The 19,726-nt window shown below is 38.8% G+C and overlaps 1 protein-coding gene across 1 annotated transcript in view; it reads right to left on the reverse strand.

Annotated features, from left to right (window-relative positions):
- Man1a2 (mannosidase alpha class 1A member 2) overlaps positions 1 to 19,726 on the reverse strand; it is a 123,482-nt gene that overhangs the window by 10,168 nt on the left and 93,588 nt on the right. Inside the window, exons 11-12 of the mRNA XM_005357099.3 lie at positions 15,567 to 15,739; positions 13,189 to 13,304 (exon numbers count right to left, since the gene is read on the reverse strand). Coding sequence (XP_005357156.1) covers positions 13,189 to 13,304; positions 15,567 to 15,739 — 289 coding nt within the window. The remainder of the gene's footprint in view (positions 1 to 13,188; positions 13,305 to 15,566; positions 15,740 to 19,726) is intronic.

The raw sequence follows: 19,726 nt of genomic DNA on the forward strand, positions 1-19,726 counted from the left end.
AAAAAAAAAAAAAAAAAAAAAAAAAAAAAAAAAAAAAAAAAAAAAAAAAAAGAAGAAGTACATAATTTTGAGTGAATATATCTAACACTGTAACATGTGCTAGAAGGATCAACGACTGAAAACCACGGTTCCAGTACTCCAGAGACTGGAGACTAACCTACATGGATACAGCAGTTAAGTGATGGTTTTGTCACCTGACATCATGGTGTGGCAGCTGTTCTGTCAGCAGGTAGTTCCTTGATTCTTAATTGCTTCCACCAATGCTTTAACAGAGCACGGGCATCAGTGGTTTATCAAAGTGATCCCTATAGACCAGCAGCTGTGAGAATCGCCTGTGAATTTGCTAGCACTGCAAACTCTTAAGCTCCACTCTAGACCTATTAGTAAGAAGTCCTGGTGACGAATCGTTTGAGACGACTTAGACTCACGCTCCCGCTTTAGAGCCACTGCTGTAGGTCCCCTACATGTTTAACTTCTAACAAGAGTTATATTATTTTAGTGCTCCCTCTTCAGCTCGTCTGAACCTTCAACTCTACTGAAAACTGCCCCACAGGTGACTCCCTGATTTTCACAGCTGCGAGCACTGGTTTTAAATCCAGCAATAAGCCACAGCCAGGGAGTGTGACCAGACAAGTGATGAATGGATGCTTAAAAGAAATCCCACACTAGCTCAGAAGTGAGCTAGTTATTTATTTAGGAGTAAACTCACAAATCAGGGTTCTCTGCTTGAACGGTGGATGGAGATCAAATCCAAACAATCCGACAAGCAGTTGGCGAAAAGGAGTAAGGGGAGGAGAAAAGGGACTAATGCAGGTTCTGCGTCTGTATATAGTATAAGAGGCCACACCCCAGTAGGTGGGTAATTACAAGCTGCAGGTCTTTCTACAGCACATCCCCCTTTTGTTTAAATAATAAAGTTCTAAGCCTAATACAAAATTAAATACAATAAAAACAAATATCCCATTCTAACTAGCTTAAGTCTTGTATAATAAATAACTTGGCCAAGTCATGAGAGGAAAGTAACCCCATCAAAGATCTGAGAAGGGAAATAATATTACTTAGTAAGTAGGAAGTGCAATCAAGACACTTCCAAAATGTGCAACTAATGACAGAAACAACTGGCTACCTGGGAAATCACCCAAAGTCTCATTTGCAATGCTGAAGCAACCAACTTTGGTTAAGGCCTAGAATAACCAACAGACCATTTTCAAAGGCAAGAAATTTTTCAAAACCATCTTACCCTGTCTTGGCAAGATTTGACAGTGCTGCTTATCCATTTCCAGATATTATGTATTTTGTCAGTGGTTGAGGCATGAGCATTTCTTTGCCTACAGGCCAGTTTGCCAAGAAGAAAATAAGCTCCAAGTGGAGTGTCTTCGGTGCTCAACATTATCTCAGGAATAGATCAGTGTTGCCAGGAGCAATTGTGTCTCACTTCAACAGAACTCTAAGTTATATAAATGCCATTTTCTATAGCTCTTTGAGGTGGTTGAAGATTATCTATCTATGCAGAATATAATCTCTATGTAACTAAAGAACCTGATTAGTCTAACTATAACAAACATAGATGACTATTGATCTATAATTCTTAATACTTATATAACTTAAAGACTAAGACAATAAACAACTGCAATAAATGAGAACAATGACCTCAAAATGTAAACAATGTATAAGTATCTTAATCAGAGGTAGAAATGTACATTGCAATATGACAAATATATATCAATATATAAAAAATGTCTAAACAGAGGTAGAAGCATGCATGCATATAATATTCAATATAATTTAACTTTGTATCAATATACAAGAATCTATACCAATGTAATTGTCTATAAATAATAACTCACAAGTATTCACTCTGTTACTCTCTATTATTATTAGTGTGAGTAAGCTCATACCAATTTATTATCCCATCCAATCCCCCCTTTTTGAGAAATAGGTAGCTATTTATTTAGGAGTAAATTCACAAATGAGGATTCTCTGTTGAACGGTGGATGGAGATCAAATCCATATAATCCGAATGAGCAGTTGGCAAAAAACAAAAACAAAAAACAAAAAAACAAGGGGAAGGAGAAAAAGGGATGGACACAGGTTCTGCATCCGTGTATATAGTATAAGAGGCCACACCCCAGTAGGTGGGTAATTACAAGCTTCAGGTAATGAATATAGTTTCTGTGTGGTTATTTCGGGGCTAAGCTAGCCAAGCAGCTGGAACAAACAAGCGGGCCCTCTCCCTACAACAATTTGCACTCCAAAGTGGTCAACTAAATCTACATAAAACCTGAGAGGGCTTGAAAAGGAATTCTAGAAAAAAAAAAGTTTAACACAGCTTTTTACTGTTTACTGGTGGTGTGCCATAGCTCCTTTAAGAGAGATTTTCCTGATTCAGCCGTAGTGCGGCTTCCTGGTGGGCCATGCCACCAGCATGAACTCAGGCTATGGAGCATTTCCATGGCATTTGTGGGCTCAGGTGTTTATGTGTTCACTTAGGGTTGGGAGGAAAGTAGCTGAGATCATGCCCACGGTTCAGCACTCCCTGCCAGGGCGGGCAGCAGGATCAGGTCTACTAGGCTTGCAAAGGCTGGAGAGCATGGCAGATTCCTGCCGCCATATACAGAGATGTTTCTAGGTTGCGCAGTGCTCTGTGTGGCAGATTTAGCTGTCACTCGAAATAAAGGGGGTGTTATATGCTGCATGGTGTTACCCAGAGTTTAGGTGCTGAGGATGGCTCCCACCCAGCAGTCCTAGAGCTGAGGTGAACGGTATTTAAAACCTGAGAGAGGCAGAGCCAGCACCCAGGGTCGGTGAGACCAAGCTGCTTAGCATTTTAAGAAACGCTTCTGATCCAAAAAGAATTACAGATACATAGTAGGCCAGATTCAAACAAAAAAAAATCTATAAATGGGTCAGTATTGAATAAATGTACGTAGGCTTCGGAGAGAGAAGAAAAAGAATATAGAGAGTTAAAAAGTAAATTGTTTAAAAAAAGTCTTTAAAGAGACAAAGTACAGACACAAATTAAAAGGAATAAAAAAAATAAGCCACATAAAAATGGAAAATTCACAGAGAATCTGGATTCTGTATATTATTGTGTTTTATTTAATTTTTTTGACTGCGAAGGAGCTAAGTACAGAGAGACATTTCATTGTATGGGCTGCTAAGCTAAACCAGCATGTATATTATAAAGGTATCTTGACTTCAGAATTTGGGTCTAAGGATATGGTCCTTTGGAAAAGAGGTTCTTCTTTTGTTTTCACAGAAGATGAGAACCTGTGTATTTCTTCTATACCAAAATGGTTTCATGGACCAAAGCCTCCTGAAAGGTTGCCATGAACACCCTCAAAAAATTACTTTGCCCAACTGGTGACTGAGATGAACCTAGCAAACAGGATACACTATGAAAGACCTGATTAACGGCACCCCCATACAGCAGGAAACAGTTTGGAGAAAAAAACTACGCCCATATTCCGAAATATTGTCTATAAATGTTTACTTACATTTAAACGGAGATATGATATAGATATGAATAATTTACATTGGTATGGATCTTGGTTTATTAATAAAAACTTAAGGTCAATCTTGTTATATGTATATTTCTGCCTTTGATTAAGGTATAGTGTTTGTGTAGTTCATTTAAAAATGGAATGTATAATTAAGAAATATAGATTGTTAATAAATAATCACCTATAATAGTCAAGCTTGTTGTAGTCACGTTAGCTAGATTTTCTAGATGTATAGAGATACATTTCAGTTAGATAGGTATTCTTCAAATCTTTCAGAGACCTTCAGAATATGGCATTTAAATATTTTAAAAATTTAGGACTTTTCATGACAGTGAGACATATCTGCTCCTGGCAGCACCAGCTACTTCAAGAGGAAGATGGGCATTGAAGAGGCTTCTTATGGAGCTGGTTAGCCATTTGGGCAAGAAACTGCTCTTGCCTGGACTGCTTGATTAGACATGCAGGACCCACAGAGAAATGACTGCTGAACTTGCCTAAAGGTGAGATGATCCTTCGGGGTTCCTGCTTCATGAAAAGTCTGCGAGACATTCTGCAGGACACAGAAGAAAGTGACTGAACTGTCTTTGAAATTTCCTGCTTCATGGAAAGGTCTGCTGGATACTATGGGCCTGTAGGCTGAAGATGGATGCCCCAACAGTACAGAGAAACTTTGGGTGACTGTCCAGGCAGTGAGATGTCTCTGTCATTTCTAGAGTTTTAGAAGTTGCTCACAATGCACTTACTGTTTACTTAGGTAATATATCCTTCTGGAGTCTTTGATGGAGTTGAAGAATAGATAGTTATTATTATAGTTTTCCTCGGTGATGATAAAAGATAAAGTAGATATAAATATGGTAACTGTAGTTCTTGCTTGATACCTGTTTTGTTATCAAAGCCTTCCTTTTTGTTTAAACAGAAAAGGGGAAATGGTGTAGGAGGACCTTCTTTCTATGTGTTGTTTACATTGGTTAATGAATAAAGAAACTGCTTTGGGCCTGGTGATAGGGCAGAACTTAGGTAGGTGGGGAGACAGAACTGAATGCTGGGTGAAAGAAAGCAGAGTCAGAGAAGCCATGGATCATCCGCCTCAGACGGATGCAGGTTAGAATCTTTCCTGGTAAGCCACAGCCACGTGGCAATACACAGATTAATAGAAATGGGTTAAATCGAAAAATTAGACAATAAGAAACTAGAGCTAATGGGCCAAGCAGTGTTTTAATGAATACAGTTTCTATGTGGTTATTTTGGGGCTAATCTAGCTGGGCGGCCAGAACAAACAAGTGGGCCCTCTCCCTACAACAAGGGAAAGACATGACTACTGTCCTCTTAATGCTACTCCTGTTTTTGTAAAACCTTATAACAATAACTGATGTTGTTTTCAGCTGTCCCCTGGAAGTCAAGTGACTCAGGTCTTCATCTGGAATAGATTAAATATTAAAGCTGTATGTGCAAGCCTCAGTGTATAAAATAATAAACAAAATATAGAAAAATCTTATCTATTCCAGGGAATTTATATTCTAATTTGATAATGTTTAGAAAATTATTTTATAAGCTGTGTGTGGTGGCATATGCATGTCTTAAGAGCACCAGGGAGGCAGAAGCAGGAGAATGCTTTTTTTGGTTTGAGGTCAGTCTGGTCTACAGAGCAAGTCCTAGGACAGTTAAGGGGGCATAAAGAAACCCTCTTTTAAAAAACAAACAAAAACAAAACAACGAAAAAGAAAATATGTTAAAAGGCAGGTACTATAGAGAAAAGTGGGTTAAAAAGAGGGTATGGAAGAACTTAAAATAGGAGATAGAACAATCAGATGTCTTTTTTTTTAAATATTTATTTATTATGCATACAATATTCTGTCTGTGTGTGTGTCTGCAGGCCAGAAGAGGGCACCAGACCTCATTACAGATGGTTGTGAGCCACCATGTGGTTGCCAGGAATTGAACTCAGGACCTTTGGAAGAGCAGGCAATGCTCTTAACCACTGAGCCATCTCTCCAGCCCATGTGTAGCCCAGGCTGGCCTCGAACTCGTGATCCTCCTGCCTCTGCCTCCTTCAGCAAATCCTACCGGTGTGCGCCACCACAACCGGCCAGATAATGTCTTAAAAGTATAATTGGAAGTGATAAAATCACACAATTAAAAATTATGTAAGTGGAGGCTGGAGAGATGGCTCAGTGGTTAAGACTATTGGCTGCTCTTCCAGAGGACCCAAGTTCAATTCCCAAAACCTGGGTCCTCTGCAAAAAGATGGCAGCTAACAACTGCCTTTAACTCCAGTTCCAGGGGATCCAGTACTTTCACACAGACATACACACAGGCAAACCACCAATGCAATAAACAAACAAAGGAAAGAATCTTTTTAAAAATTATGTAAGTGACCAGAGATGCAAACACTCAACTCCTACCTCACATAACAGAGCACAGACTTATAGAACAGATTCAACACTCGTTTTACTGAGTGCCATGTGGTAGACTTTAGAAGAGAGGAATTTAGGAGACCCTTGGTTGTGAAACTTAATTCTGCTGGTAGAACCAGATAAAGTCAACATATCTGTATTATGAAGAAACACTGCAAATAAGACAGAGCAGAGGTAGGAAAGCAAATGACAGGGATACAGATGGCACGCATGGCATGTCTTCATAAGCAGGCTATCAATACAGCAACTGTAAGTTAGGGAAGAATGGAGGAGGGACGCTAGGATAAAATGACTACAGGACTACTCTCCACGGCACTGACTTTGACACACTGATGCATAGAAACAACAGCCAACACAGACCAGGCACTTAGCAATAAGTACCTGTTAGATGAAGTGCTTCACATTTTACATCTTTTCTATACTTTGATGATTTAGACTTAAAAAAAGAGAAACAAACCCAGAGTGAAAATCTAATTCAAGAGCAAAGAAGTGAAAGCAATGGCCCCAGCAGGGAGCAACAATTTAAAGGGTGGGGAAAGAGTATCACCCCAGTGTTTCCCAGTAACTTCAGTTAGCATTGTAACCTGTACTCTTAACCTCTAGGAAAAAGTTAAATGATTCATTCTGGTGAATTTATTTAAAGCACTTGAGATTCAAATACTAGAAGACTGACTTTTAGACATGAAGACTTACAGACAAACTTGTTGCCCCAGAGACTGACTTTATTATCAGTGGCAGCAGACACAACATAGCAAATTTGCCAATAACTTTGCTGCCTTGCTTCCTTTAACAATAAATTTAGTAAGAAGATATTTTCCCACTAACCTCTGATTTCTCTTAGCTCCTTGATGCTGGATATATATGAACTCAGAAAAACTGGTTGAGAGGTAACCTCAATGTGTATGTTTTTTTCTATCAAATATCCAAATAAATGTTAACTGAGCTGCAATTCAATGAAAGCCTAACACATCACCACCAACAAAACCAAAAAATAACAGGAACTAACAATCACTGGCCATTAATATCTCTTAATATCAATGTTCTCAATTTGCCTATAAAAAGACAAAGGCTAACAGAACAGATACGACAACGAGATCCATCCTTCTGCTGCATACAGGAAAAACATCTCAACTCCAAAGACAGACATTACCGCAGAATAAAGGATTGAGAAAAGACACACACAGTCTCATAGTATGACAAATATTCCTAAACCAGAGCTGCTAATTAACACTTGAAAGCAAGACACTGAAAGGCTGATTAGAAGCAGTAGGCAGGCTGGTGTTTACTAGGACTTTGACTCTGGGCAGTGGGTGAGGACATTGTTATTTTGTCTTGATGAGGAATCTCATGTGTCAGTATCAAGGTTTTTTTTTCTATGAGCTAATGAAATTCCCCAAAGAAAGTCTTTTTAACGGTGCCTATTGCCTCCAAGACCACAGCCTCTATAGCTGAGGTTTCTCTCATCAGAAATCTTCTTCCATTCAGATGGACAGAGATTAGGCAGGGTGGAAATAAGAGTCTAATATTCCCACATAAACATTCCCTACCCCCACTTTCAATTTTCGAAAGTGCCCATCATTTATCAATTCATGTGCTTGTTCAAATTTACTCCCCCAATACAGTTACTTAGCCTTCTCTGCTCTGCTCTGTCTTTTAAACATGTATTGTCAGAAGTTGTCTCTGCCCTCTATTACCTCACTAGCTAGTGTTCTACAGTCATTTAATCATTTTAATGGCTTTCAAGAAAGTATAAATAAATGAATTGTGTTTAGCTGGCCAAACTGAAATGAAATAACTTGTTAGGTATAGAGACAACTTTAAAGGATCATACAGATGCCTTCTTTACTCTTTATTCTCAGTCTTTGGAAATTCTCTTTTGAACTGCCTCTTCAAAATATTTATTAAAAGTAATTATTTTTTTCTGAAAATGTATTTCTTCTTAAACTCTTATCACAATCCTCATAATTACCCACACTGGGAATGTTAACGCTATCTTTTATTTTCCCTTCTTACTGAATCTCCCTGCACTGAACCACTCAATACCAGAGCTGGTAACCCCAGCACGATATTCCACCACCAGCTTCGTGCTGTGGAATCCTGTAAACTGTAAATATGTGTTGTCCTCATTGGTTGATAAGTAAAGCTGCTTTGGCCTATGGCAAGGAAGGTGGGAAATCCAAGCAGAGATAGAGGTGAAGAAGGGCAGAGTCTGGGAGATGCCAGTCAGCCGCTTAGGAAGCAAGCCATGTAGAAAATAAGGTAATATCATGGCCACGTGGCAATACATAGATTAATAGAAATGGGTTAATTTAATGTAAGAGCTAGCTAGTAATAAATCTGAGCCACTGGCCAACATTTGTAAGTAATATTAAGCCTCTGAGTGGTTAAGTGGGAGAGAAACCTCCATGTACAATTTCATGGCTGATCCCAAACACCAATTCATCTGATTTCAGCATCAACTCTGGTTAAAATACCCCACTTCCATTACAGCTCCTTCATGGTTTTCAAGTTAAACAACTATTTTTTCCTCCAAAAGACTGTATTTTGTTAATGGCTCTCTTATAAAAATTAATAAATGGGGTTTATTGACATACTGAATGTATTTTATATTCATAGAGTATGAGAATTTTAAGAAAAGAAGTATTAAAGGATCTACTGACTTTAACTGATAATACTGATGGTTATACAGTCTTCTGTTAAACCATCAACACACATAATAAATAACGTAGGACTACTGAAGAAAACAAAACAGCATAGAGCCCTTTGAATTTTCAGGGAAAAAAGCCATCACAAGTTAATTCACAGGACAGCTTCCATGGGGAAATACGAAAGGTAAAATGGCCCTTAATTCACTATGTCACTGCCATGTCAATCAGTTGCCACCTGTAGTAATTAAAACACTAACTGCTATCTTCTTCCCTGCTCCCACATCCACCCTTCCTCCATCTCAACCATCCCATCCCCCCAAGATCCCCCCAATCCTCCCCTTCTCCCTTCTCTCTCCCCATCTCCTCTTCCCCCCACCCCAACCCCCGTGCTCCCAACTTTTGCCCAGTGATCTTGTCTACTTCCAATATCCAGGAGGATAAATATATGTTTTTCTTTGGGTTCACCTTCTTATTTAGCTTCTCTAGGATCGTAAACTATAGGCTCAATGTCCTTTGTTTATGGCTAGAATCCACTAATGAATGAGTACATACCATATTCATCTTTTTGGGTCTGGGTTCTCTCACTCAGTAAAGTGTTTTCTATTTCCATCCATTTGCATGCAAAATTCAAGATGTCACTGTTTTTACAGCTGAGTAGAATTCTAATGTGTATATGTGCCACACCTTCTTTATCCATTCTTCCATTGAGGGACACCTAGGTTGTTTCCAGGTTCTGGCTATTACAAATAGTGCTGCTATGAACATAGTTGAACAAATGCTTTTGTAATATGATTGGGCAACTCTTGGGTATATTCCCAAGAGTAGAATTGCTGGATTCTGAGGTAGGTTGACTCCCAGTTTCCTGAGAAACTGCCACACTGATTTCCAAAGTGGTTGCAAAAATTTGCATTCCCACCAGCAAGGATGAGAGCTGAAGCAAAAGAGAGAGAAGGCCATTGTAGCTTCTGAGAAGCATAAAGGAAACTACAACTAGCATCTTCTATTGTCTCTATTGTCACATCTGATTCAGGCAAAGGATGCTGATAAGCCTAGAAAGACTGCTGCAAAAAGATCTCTCCTCAGACAGCTTATTATTATACAATCTTAGGACCAACCTAATCTATGTGCTAACCCCAAAGCACCAATGATAACTGGACTGCTATCATGACCTCTTTACAGAGCAGGATGAGGAACAAACATCATTTATAATATTAATCAAAAAGATACTTAAGTGAAACCCAACAATTAGAAAACAATCTGGAATATAATTGAGGAATAATCTTCATAGAAACTAATCCAAATTCTTAAAAAAGTGTTAATTTTGCAAAAGACTAAAATCTGTCTGGAAAGGTATATATACATATGCATACACACACACACACACACACACACACACACACACACACACACACACATTAAAGGTGACTAAAGAGATATGAAAACTAGCCCAGTGGTGGTTGTGGCACATGTCCTTAATCCCAGTGCTCAGGAGGCAGAGGCAGAGGCAGAGGCAGGTGGATCTCTATGAGTTCAAGACCAGCCTGGTCTACAGAGCAAGTTCCAGGACAGGTTCCAAAGCTATAGAGAAACCCCATCTCTAGAAACAAAACAAAAAGAGAAAGAAATGAGAACTAAATACAGTAAAACTGTATCTTAAACTGGTATTTTAAAAAACCTGAAATATATTTTGAAATAATAGAAGAAAAATTTAGATGGACTATGTCATACCATAGAACTGTATGACTGTTAAATCTTCTGAATATGAAAACTGAATTGTGACCATGTAGAATATCCTTTTCTTCTTATTTAAATATTTTTTTGTTTTTATTGAAAAAAAATTCCCATCACATAATATACTCTAATTACAGTTTCCCCTCCCTCCACTCCTACCAGTTCCTCCCTACCTCCCTCATATCCAGATCATCCATTCTTGAAAGCCATGCTGAAATACCAAATGCTGGTAACTAACCCTCAAATTATCCAGAGAACAGTGTTGTTTTTAAGTGAGGAAAACTACGTGTATGTATGTGTATACGGAAAGGCAAACCTAGATGGCTTTGATGAGAGGTAGCAAGAGAAACAAGGGGCAAAGGGCTGAAGATATAGATCAGAAGTCGAATGTTTGCCAAACCTGTGCTAACAAGGCTCTGGGTTTGATACCCAGGAGAGACAGAGAGAGAGAGAGAGAGAGAGAGAGAGAGAGAGAGAGAGAGAGAGAGAGAGAGAGAGAGGAGCTAAGGAGAAAGAGAAAGGAAAGCTCTACCACAACCCGTGTCAAATTCCACAGCTTTACATGTAAAGCACAAAAATTTACTGTGAATGTTCATTGAGCTAGGATACAGCACTGAATAACTAAAGCTGTCACTCTGTCTTAAGGTCCAGTGCTCTTACAACTATTTGATACAGATGCAGGCCTAAGTACACAGGACACGCAGACACAAGGAAGACCCAGAGGTGGGAAACTCATGGCCAGGCAGATGTCCTGAGCTATCTGGAATAATGAAGACGTGGAAAGGAGTAGAACGAAGCAACAAGAAAAGAGAAGCACACAGCATACTGATGTATTAAAGGGAAAGCAGAAACAGCACTAACTTAGAGACTAAACAATACTGGAAAACATTAAGACTAGTATTCATAAAAGAAAAATTCAATATGGATGAATATGATAACCCACTGTTCCGCTCTAACCTACCAGACATAAGTGAACCCTATTTACATCAGAGTACAGCAGGACACATGTCCTTTGTGCATCCCCGTGGCTGAGTGGTGACGGGCAGTAAACATGTGCTAGGCAAATGACGTGTTTTCAAGTCATCCATGTGTAATATACAAGAAACATAAACATGAAATTTAGCTACTGGTGATATAAAGACATAATTGTTTTGCATGCCTTTAAGAAAGCACACATATGTAATTAATAACCCCCACCCCTACTCCAGGCCTATTTACAGAGCTCCACCTGAGCTTTTGAGTATAAGCTCCAAACTGTCTTTTTTGTTTACATGTATCTTTATATAAAACCATATGGGAAGAATGGCTGATGATAGCTACATTATCATTTGGTACCATTGAAACATATATGATCATTCCTAAGAGATGTATTCTGAACTCAGCTGGGTCCAAAGAAGACCATCATACTGCCTGGCTCTACCTCAGCCTACAAAAACTTTGTAGTTATGGACCATTGTATCTATGCTTTAAGAAGTTTTCTAAGTGATTATAAAGTACATAAAAGGGCAGGAACACAATATCTCACATAAAGATACTAACCACCCCATCCTCTGATTTATTATTATTATTATTTTTTGAGCCAGAGTCTTGCTATATATGTTACATGCGTATATAGCTCAGGATGGCCCAGGGTTGGCAATGCTCAGGTCTTCTTATTGTAGAATATTAATTTAACTAGGCAAAGATGAGTTACATTTGTTTTTGCTGCCTTTGTTAACAACAATGTTAAGATGTGTTATATTTGTTTGTCCTGCATTTGTTTAATTCTGTAAAAATGTGCTGCATTTGTTTCACCTTGCCTGCCTAAGGTACCTGACTGGTCCAATAAAAAGCTGAATGGACAATTGCTAGGCAGGAGAGGGAGGATAGACAGGCTGGTGGGCAGAGAGAATAAGTAGGAGAAAGGAGAGAAGAGAAAAGGAGAGGAGGAGGGAAAAAGTGGGACATGGCTAGAGCCAGATTCCAGGCAGCTACCAGCCAGATGTGAGAAGCAATGAAAGCATGACATATAGAAGGAAAGAAAGCTAAAATGCCCAGAGGCAGAAGGTAGATAGAGAGAAACAGGTTAGTTTAAGTTAAAGAGAGCTAGCCAGAAAAAAGCCTAAGCTAGGCTGAGTATTCATAACTAATAAGAAGTCATGAGCTGGTTGGTAGCTCAAAAGAAAAAGCCTGGTACATCTTATCTCTAGAGTTTTAGGATTAGAGATCTGCACCACCAGAAGAGAACATTTATTTGATAAAATAGCTATAAAATACCTTACAGTCATTCTTAGAGACAGGGCTTAATATTTACCAACCCAACTACATAAAAACTACATGTAACATATAGTCACAATTTGATTATTTAGCAATTATACAGCAACACTACTCTACAAAAGTGTTAATGAACAGATAAATATGTGGCACATATCTACAGTGGAATATTATTCATCCATTAAAAATGATGAAAATTTGTCATTTCTATCAGCCTGGGTGGATCTAAAAATTATTATGTCCAGGGAAAGATGCCGGCCCAGAAAAACAAGTATCTGTATGATCTCATTCATATGTGAAATGTAAGAAGGGTGACCAAATAGGGGGGTAACAGTAGTAACCAGAGCCTAGAGAGGAAGAGGAAGGGGCAGAGGACCAATGAATACTAGGTTACAGTCACATGGGGACGAAGTGGTTCTGGTGTGCTCCTGCTAAAGCGTGATTAGAGAGAACACTACATTTCAGAAAGACAGTATTTTAAAAGTTGTCACCATAAAGAACTAATTATTTGAGTTGAATGATATGATTAATTTAATTTCAACATTACCCAATATATTCCTGAATAGCAACATTATAGTAATAGAAACAGTTTTTATCTTCTTATATCTTACTTAAAAACACTTTTGCGTATATGCTTACTTTAATGTCTCAGCAAGAAAGAAGCTCTGCTGCACGTCATCGTGCGTCGGAGTGAGGGAGTACACATCCTTGACTCCGGAAAACCCACCACTGACTCGGCAATACTTTTCAATAGCCTGTGAAGGAAAGCAGAGAGGACAATTAATTCTTTGGAATTCAATTCTGAAGGACAAATTGAAAGATTGCATTCAAAAGTTCATAGAAAGGATAGGCATAATTGCCTTGCTGGGAAGCAGACAGATGGACCTCTGTGAGTTCGAAGCCAGCCTGGTCTTCTACAAAGTGAGTTCTAGGACAGTCAGGGCTATATAGTGAGACCCTGTCTCTATCAAAAAGAAAAACAAACACTTATATAAATCTGTAAGAAAACTGATCAAACTGATAATATATTAAGTCTAAGCATAGTGTTATTGAATAGAAATATTCTCATACTGGAAAAACAATTTGCAATGGGATGTCTTTCCCTAATACTATAATCTCTCTAGAATAAGCTTATGTTTTCCTGACTTAAATGTCAAATTTGACCTATTCTTTCTGAATTAGGGAGTTGTCTGGCACAAAGATAGAAGCTAGCTTGTAATAGAGGTAGAGGAAATGGCTAATAAAGCACTTGTCCTGGAAAGTGAGGACCTGAATTCAGCTCTCCAGAATTCATGAAAAAAGCAGAGTGCAATGGTACACGTCTGAACTCCACATACACATGCATGAGTACACACACACACATACACAATAAATTTCAATGACCACTTCTAAGAACAAATACTAATTCAAATATCCTAAAAATTTAGGAGCTTTAAACAATAGTAGTAACAGGAGATATTTATTGTAACCATACTCTATTCTGAGACACTGTATACCCAAGTCTAATTAGTTAGGCACCATAAGTGGTGAGAAGTAGCAGGAAATGCACACCTACAAGCCTAGACAATAATGGCTACTATTTAGGAGTCAACAATCTGCTGAAGGCCATTCGAAGAGCTTCATTGCTCTGGCATTTAAATTTCATAATCCTAGGAGGTTAACAGCTCTACTTTTCAGATGGAGAAATTGAGCTGAGCAATTCGTTCTCTCTTAACTACTGTGTTCTAATACTTGACTAGAATTTAAAATACTTATTGTATTTTTTCATGTGTCCTTGAACATGCATAAATCAAATGTATTAAATCAAAAACAATCTACTTATAACTCTACTTTTAAGTCAAAGCCACCGAATATCTTGCTGGTGCAGATGGCACACTTCAGGGCTGGACTGTTCAGGAAAAGCCGAAAGCACTCGAAATAATAATAATAAACAATAAAGCTCTTTCTTCAGCTCCTCTGTCTAACACCGAGCACTGTGCAATGAAGGCGCAGTACTTCACTCACCACTGCTACTGTGGCGTCTTCCTGCTCTTGCTGCCTGCCCTACTCTCCTGGCCTCCTTTTCTACCGGAAAGCTAGCTAACAACAAAAAGTGCTTAACCAAGTTCTTTCCCTTTTTTCTTTTCTTCTTCTTTTTTGTTTTTTTTTTTGTTTGTTTGTTTTGTTTTGTTCCCATCACCTACATCAGAGGGCCCAGAATCACTTGTAATTCCAGTTCCAGAGGATCAGTCACCTCTTCTGCCCTCCAGAGGAATGCACACTCATGGGATATATACAAATAATAAATAAATGTTTTTGTTTGTTTTAAAGACTAGCTCATCGTCATATCAGAACATTTTAGGCCCAGGCAAGCTTTGGGCTCCCTTAGCAGCCTAGTCTAGTTTCATACTTACGACAGCTCCTACCGTAGCCTTCTAAAGGTTAGGATTATAAAAGCAGGTACTACCACACTCAATGTGAATGTTGACTACTGAAGAGTAAATGGACTGCTTCCTTTACTACTAACCATAACAAATTCCTGCTTCTGAACTCTCTCTCTCTCTCTCTCTCCTTCTATGTGTGTATGCCACATTTTGTCTTTTAACCTATTTCTAAAAACAATTTACTGGTCCACACAGGAATTATTAGAATGCAAGGTAAAATGAAAAAGAATCATCTTCCCAGGCTATGAATCTGGGTTAATATGACAATGCTTTTTTCCTCAGTGGTTAAACATTAAAAAGATATAATAAAAATAATATTGTTTATTCTGTAACAGCTTTGGCAGACTGCCTTTTAAATAACACCTGATAGTTGCTTACTAGAATAGCGAGTGCATGCAGCTATGAAAATACTGATAGAGAGCAGATAGGAGTCTAAGGCTCGTTTGAACTGCTCAACAAACAAACTGAGAACAGTTTCTTCCCCAGAGAAAGGAAAACGTATGTTTCTTGAAACCAAGTAACGGGGATGAGGATAACATGGTCCAGGGGCAGCCCTGCCCAATCAGCTGAGACAACAGAAGTGAGTGTACTTACCAGTGCTGCTTCCCAGCCCCACTGCCTGTATCTTGGGTCGTGGGTGAAACGCCACAGATACCAATAGGTTTCGATTACTTCTGGACGGAGGATGTAATACTTCTCAGCTTGCCGCACAGCCACAGCTTCCACTGCACCATCAAACTTGAAGGACTCAGGACCTAGTTTTAACGCTGTAATGTGTCCAAAAAAAAAAAAAAAAAAAGGCGACATAATGTGTGTGTTTTAAAGAATACCTACTGTTCTCTCTAAAAGGAAGAAGTATGAAGTAATCTTTATCTTTTGTGGGTTTTTTTTCCTTCCTACTGTTTTAATTTTTATTTATTTATTTGGTATTAAAAACACAGATATAGATGGACAGTTCTATCTTGCCTGGTCCAGCAGCCATTTAGTACCAAAGAAACACACAGAGATTTATATTACTTATAAACTGTTTGACCTGTTAACTCAGGCTTATTATTAACTAGCTCTTAAAACCTAAACTAACCCATAATTCTTATCTATGTTTAGCCATGTAGCTTAGTACCTTTCCTCAGTGTAGCATTTTCATCTTACTTCCTCTACAGCTGGGTAGTGACTGCCTTTCCTCTTCCCAAAATTATCCTAGTCTGGTCGTCACACCTATACACACACATACTTCTTGCCTGGCTATTGGTCAATCAGCTTTTTATTAAACTAATATGAGTGACAAATCTTTACCTTGTACAAAAGCATTATCCCACAGCACCCAGAGTCTCTCACATATTAGGCTGAGCTACACCCCAGTCCTGAAGTAACTTTGGTTATTTTTATTGTTACTGTTTTACAAAAGTGGTTTCAAAAGAACCACATTTTCCTTCTAACAGAATTATAAATATTTGTATGCTCTGGTACGAAATATCTCTCAGTGCAATATGCATCTCTGATTCTATCAAGAGCTAAGCAGTACCTAGAAACAAATGCAGTCCATGAACACAGATACTACCTGTCAATTTTTCTCTTTGGTTAAATCAATCCATAAAGTATTGTTATTATTGGGGGGGGGCATAGAGGCGTATGCACACAGGTGTGAGTGCAGACACTGCACGTGAAAGGCTAGGAGAGGAAGGCATTAAGCATCCCCTTCCATCACTCCTTGTTGAGTTCCTCTGAAGTAGACTCCTGCAGTGTTTCAGCAAGGCTTGCATTCATTTGCCAGGCCCCAGTCATCCTTCTGTCTCCACTTGTCAGTCTTGGGGTTAAAGAAACACCCAGGCCCAGGTCTGGCTTTTAAGTGGATGCTAGAAACTCTGATCCTCAAGACTGGACAATAAAGAGCTCTCTCTCCCCAGCTCCAATTATTTTATTATTTTACATTATCATAAAGAGGGTTCTTTTCCTGATTGCTCCCTCCAACAGACTGATTAGCATAAAGAATAAAACTGATTTTTGTACATTAACTTGTATCCTATCACTACAATGGATTAAGTCATTCTAGCAGGGTTTTGTGTATGTGTATGTGCAGTTTTCATTAGGATTTCCTACTTACATATCACCCCATGTGGAAATCAGGATGATTTTTCTTCTTCCTGTCTGATCTGAATGCCTTTCATTTCTTTTTCTTGTCTGACTATTCTTGCTAGTAATTTCTAGTACTATATGGAACAGACTCTGAATTCGAGGCCATTCTTGGTACATAATGAAACTCTGTTAAGAATAAATAAACAAAACTATTTTTTAAAAGTCCAACACCATAAGCATTGAGATGAAATTTTTAAATGAAACTTAGAGCCATAAGAAAATGCAGTAGAGTATAGAATAACGAGCCAGCTTGAAATATATGAAAACTAGGATTGTACTTTCTAATCCAAGGATCTAAGCTGACAACAAAGATAATTAAAACCAGTGAAAGACTTAAAAGTACAAGGCACAAATAAAACAGTGAGCTTCTGGGGATACCATGACAAAGAGGGCCACAGGTTCAACTTGCTAAATAAAACTGACACTCAAAATATGAGACTGCTCAACAGTGCTATCAGAAACACTACTGTCAGGAATACAAAGGTTCTTGCCAGTCCTCTGGAATTCCATGAGTGTCTCAAAGGCAGAGCCGTGACACTCTATTTAACCTGCACACATTTGCATAGCAGTCTGCATATAAGGTGCCCCTGCTTAAGGGAATAAGTAGTTCTAGTAACTATGGCATGCCTTATTCTTAGTATACTTGCTACAATAAATTTGGTGTTTAGACCTAACCATTTGTAGTCAAAATCTTCATGACAAAAGCTTAACTGCCCATTGGCAAATATTTATGCTAGTCCTCAATGTCTCACTAATATTAGTTTCACTTTTACACTTTTATTAGCTTATAAAAAAATTGGGTTCCATTATGGTGTTTTCAAACAAAATTTGTTGTTTCTCTCCCACATTTTTTCCCTATTCCACCCTCTTTCATATTCCCTGCCTTGTACCCTCCCTCCCATATTCATGTCACAAATGTCACATGACCCACCCCTCAACACCACCTGTTCCCCTCCTGTCTCTCCCCACTCTCACAACCCCTTACTTACATACATGCAAACATTAAAAGTTATATCTGCATATGAGCAAAAATATGTGATTTTCATATTTCTGAGACTGGGTCACCTTACTTTCCAGATCCACCCATTTTCCTGAAATTACAGCAAACACTGCTGGCAAAACTGAATGTCTACCCAGAGAAAAATAAACTTTAGCCCAGCTTTCACTCATCCCAGAACACCAAAGGTGTTAACTCCAAACCTGAACCCCTGAAATTGCTGGTGGAAAAGCAGGGAATATATGTGAAGTTTCAAGTACAGAAACAAGAACTTTCTGAACAGGACTCCAATAGTACAGGAGATAGTCCCAAGAGGAAACAAACAGGACTACATGAAACTAAAAGTTTCTGCACAGCAAGGCAAACTATCAGTAGAGCAAACAGAATGGGAGAAAAATCTCTGCCAGTAATACCTCAGCTAGGAGGTTGACAACTAACATATATAAAGAACTACAAAGCCCAAACCATAAAACTGATAATTGATAAATGGGCTAATAAAATGAACAGACACATCTCAAAAGAAAGCACACACATGGCCAATTATTTTTTAGCCATTAAGGAAATGGAAATGAAGGACATCATTTTGGGACTCTGTCTCACCCTAGCCAGAATAGTTATGATTAAGAAAACACAACCAGCATGGCACAGTAACACTACAGGTGAGGAAAAGCACGAATACCCTGGTCATAATACATGCTCTCCAATTGGACTTCAGCTCCACTCAACAAGAAGGGTACCATGCCTTCTTGTGCTGGAAACCTAGCTAACCACTAGGTGCTACTGAAATCATGGTTACTGGAGGAGAATCTACAACCACTAATTTACTAAAACAGTATAATCCCTAACAACAATCTGTAAACATCTGTCCTTAGACCCACAGGTAAATGTAGTCTTCACCCCTCATCAAGGAAACCTCTGTTTGCACAGAAACCACTACAGAAAACCACAGCCAATCAAAATGCAGAGTCATGGAGCCCATTCCCAATGGATACATCTACAAAGTACTCTCATATCTAAGGCTCACTGAGAAAGAGGAGGCAGGAGTCTGTAGGAGCTAGAGGACTGGGGAGCTCTTATATTGTGTCTCCTAGTAGCATCAGAAGCTACACCTGTAAAGTCACATCAACATGACTGCCCAAGAGAGAGTCTGACACCAGCAGACATGCCAAACTGGATGGGCAAAAGCCCGTGAGGTCTCAACCCTGCACAAAAAAACTATAGGCAACTGAGTAAAGCTGGGAGCAGGACAGGTGGCCCTCCCTAGGGATGGTACACCATCTGGATGTCCAGTGCCAGTCAGCCCTAAAAACACATAAACAAGTAACATTATATTGACTGAACAAGTTATATTTAGGAATATATATGTATAATATACATATGTGTATGAATTAACAATTGATTAAAAAAAGAGGCTATGAATTTGAAGGCGAGTTGGGAGGGACAGATATGGAGGGTCTGGAGGGAGGAAAGGGAAGGGTGAAATGTAATTAAATGTCAATCTCAAAAATAAGCAAGAATGGGAGGGAGGAAGGGAGGGAGGGAGGGACGAAGGGAGGGAGAGAGGGAGGGAGGGAGGGAGGGAGGGACGAACCTTATGGGGTTATGGGGAAGAGGAACCCTTAAG

Source organism: Microtus ochrogaster, chromosome 21 (genome assembly GCF_000317375.1).
Source record: "Microtus ochrogaster isolate Prairie Vole_2 chromosome 21, MicOch1.0, whole genome shotgun sequence".
Classification (NCBI taxonomy): Eukaryota; Metazoa; Chordata; class Mammalia; order Rodentia; family Cricetidae; genus Microtus; species Microtus ochrogaster.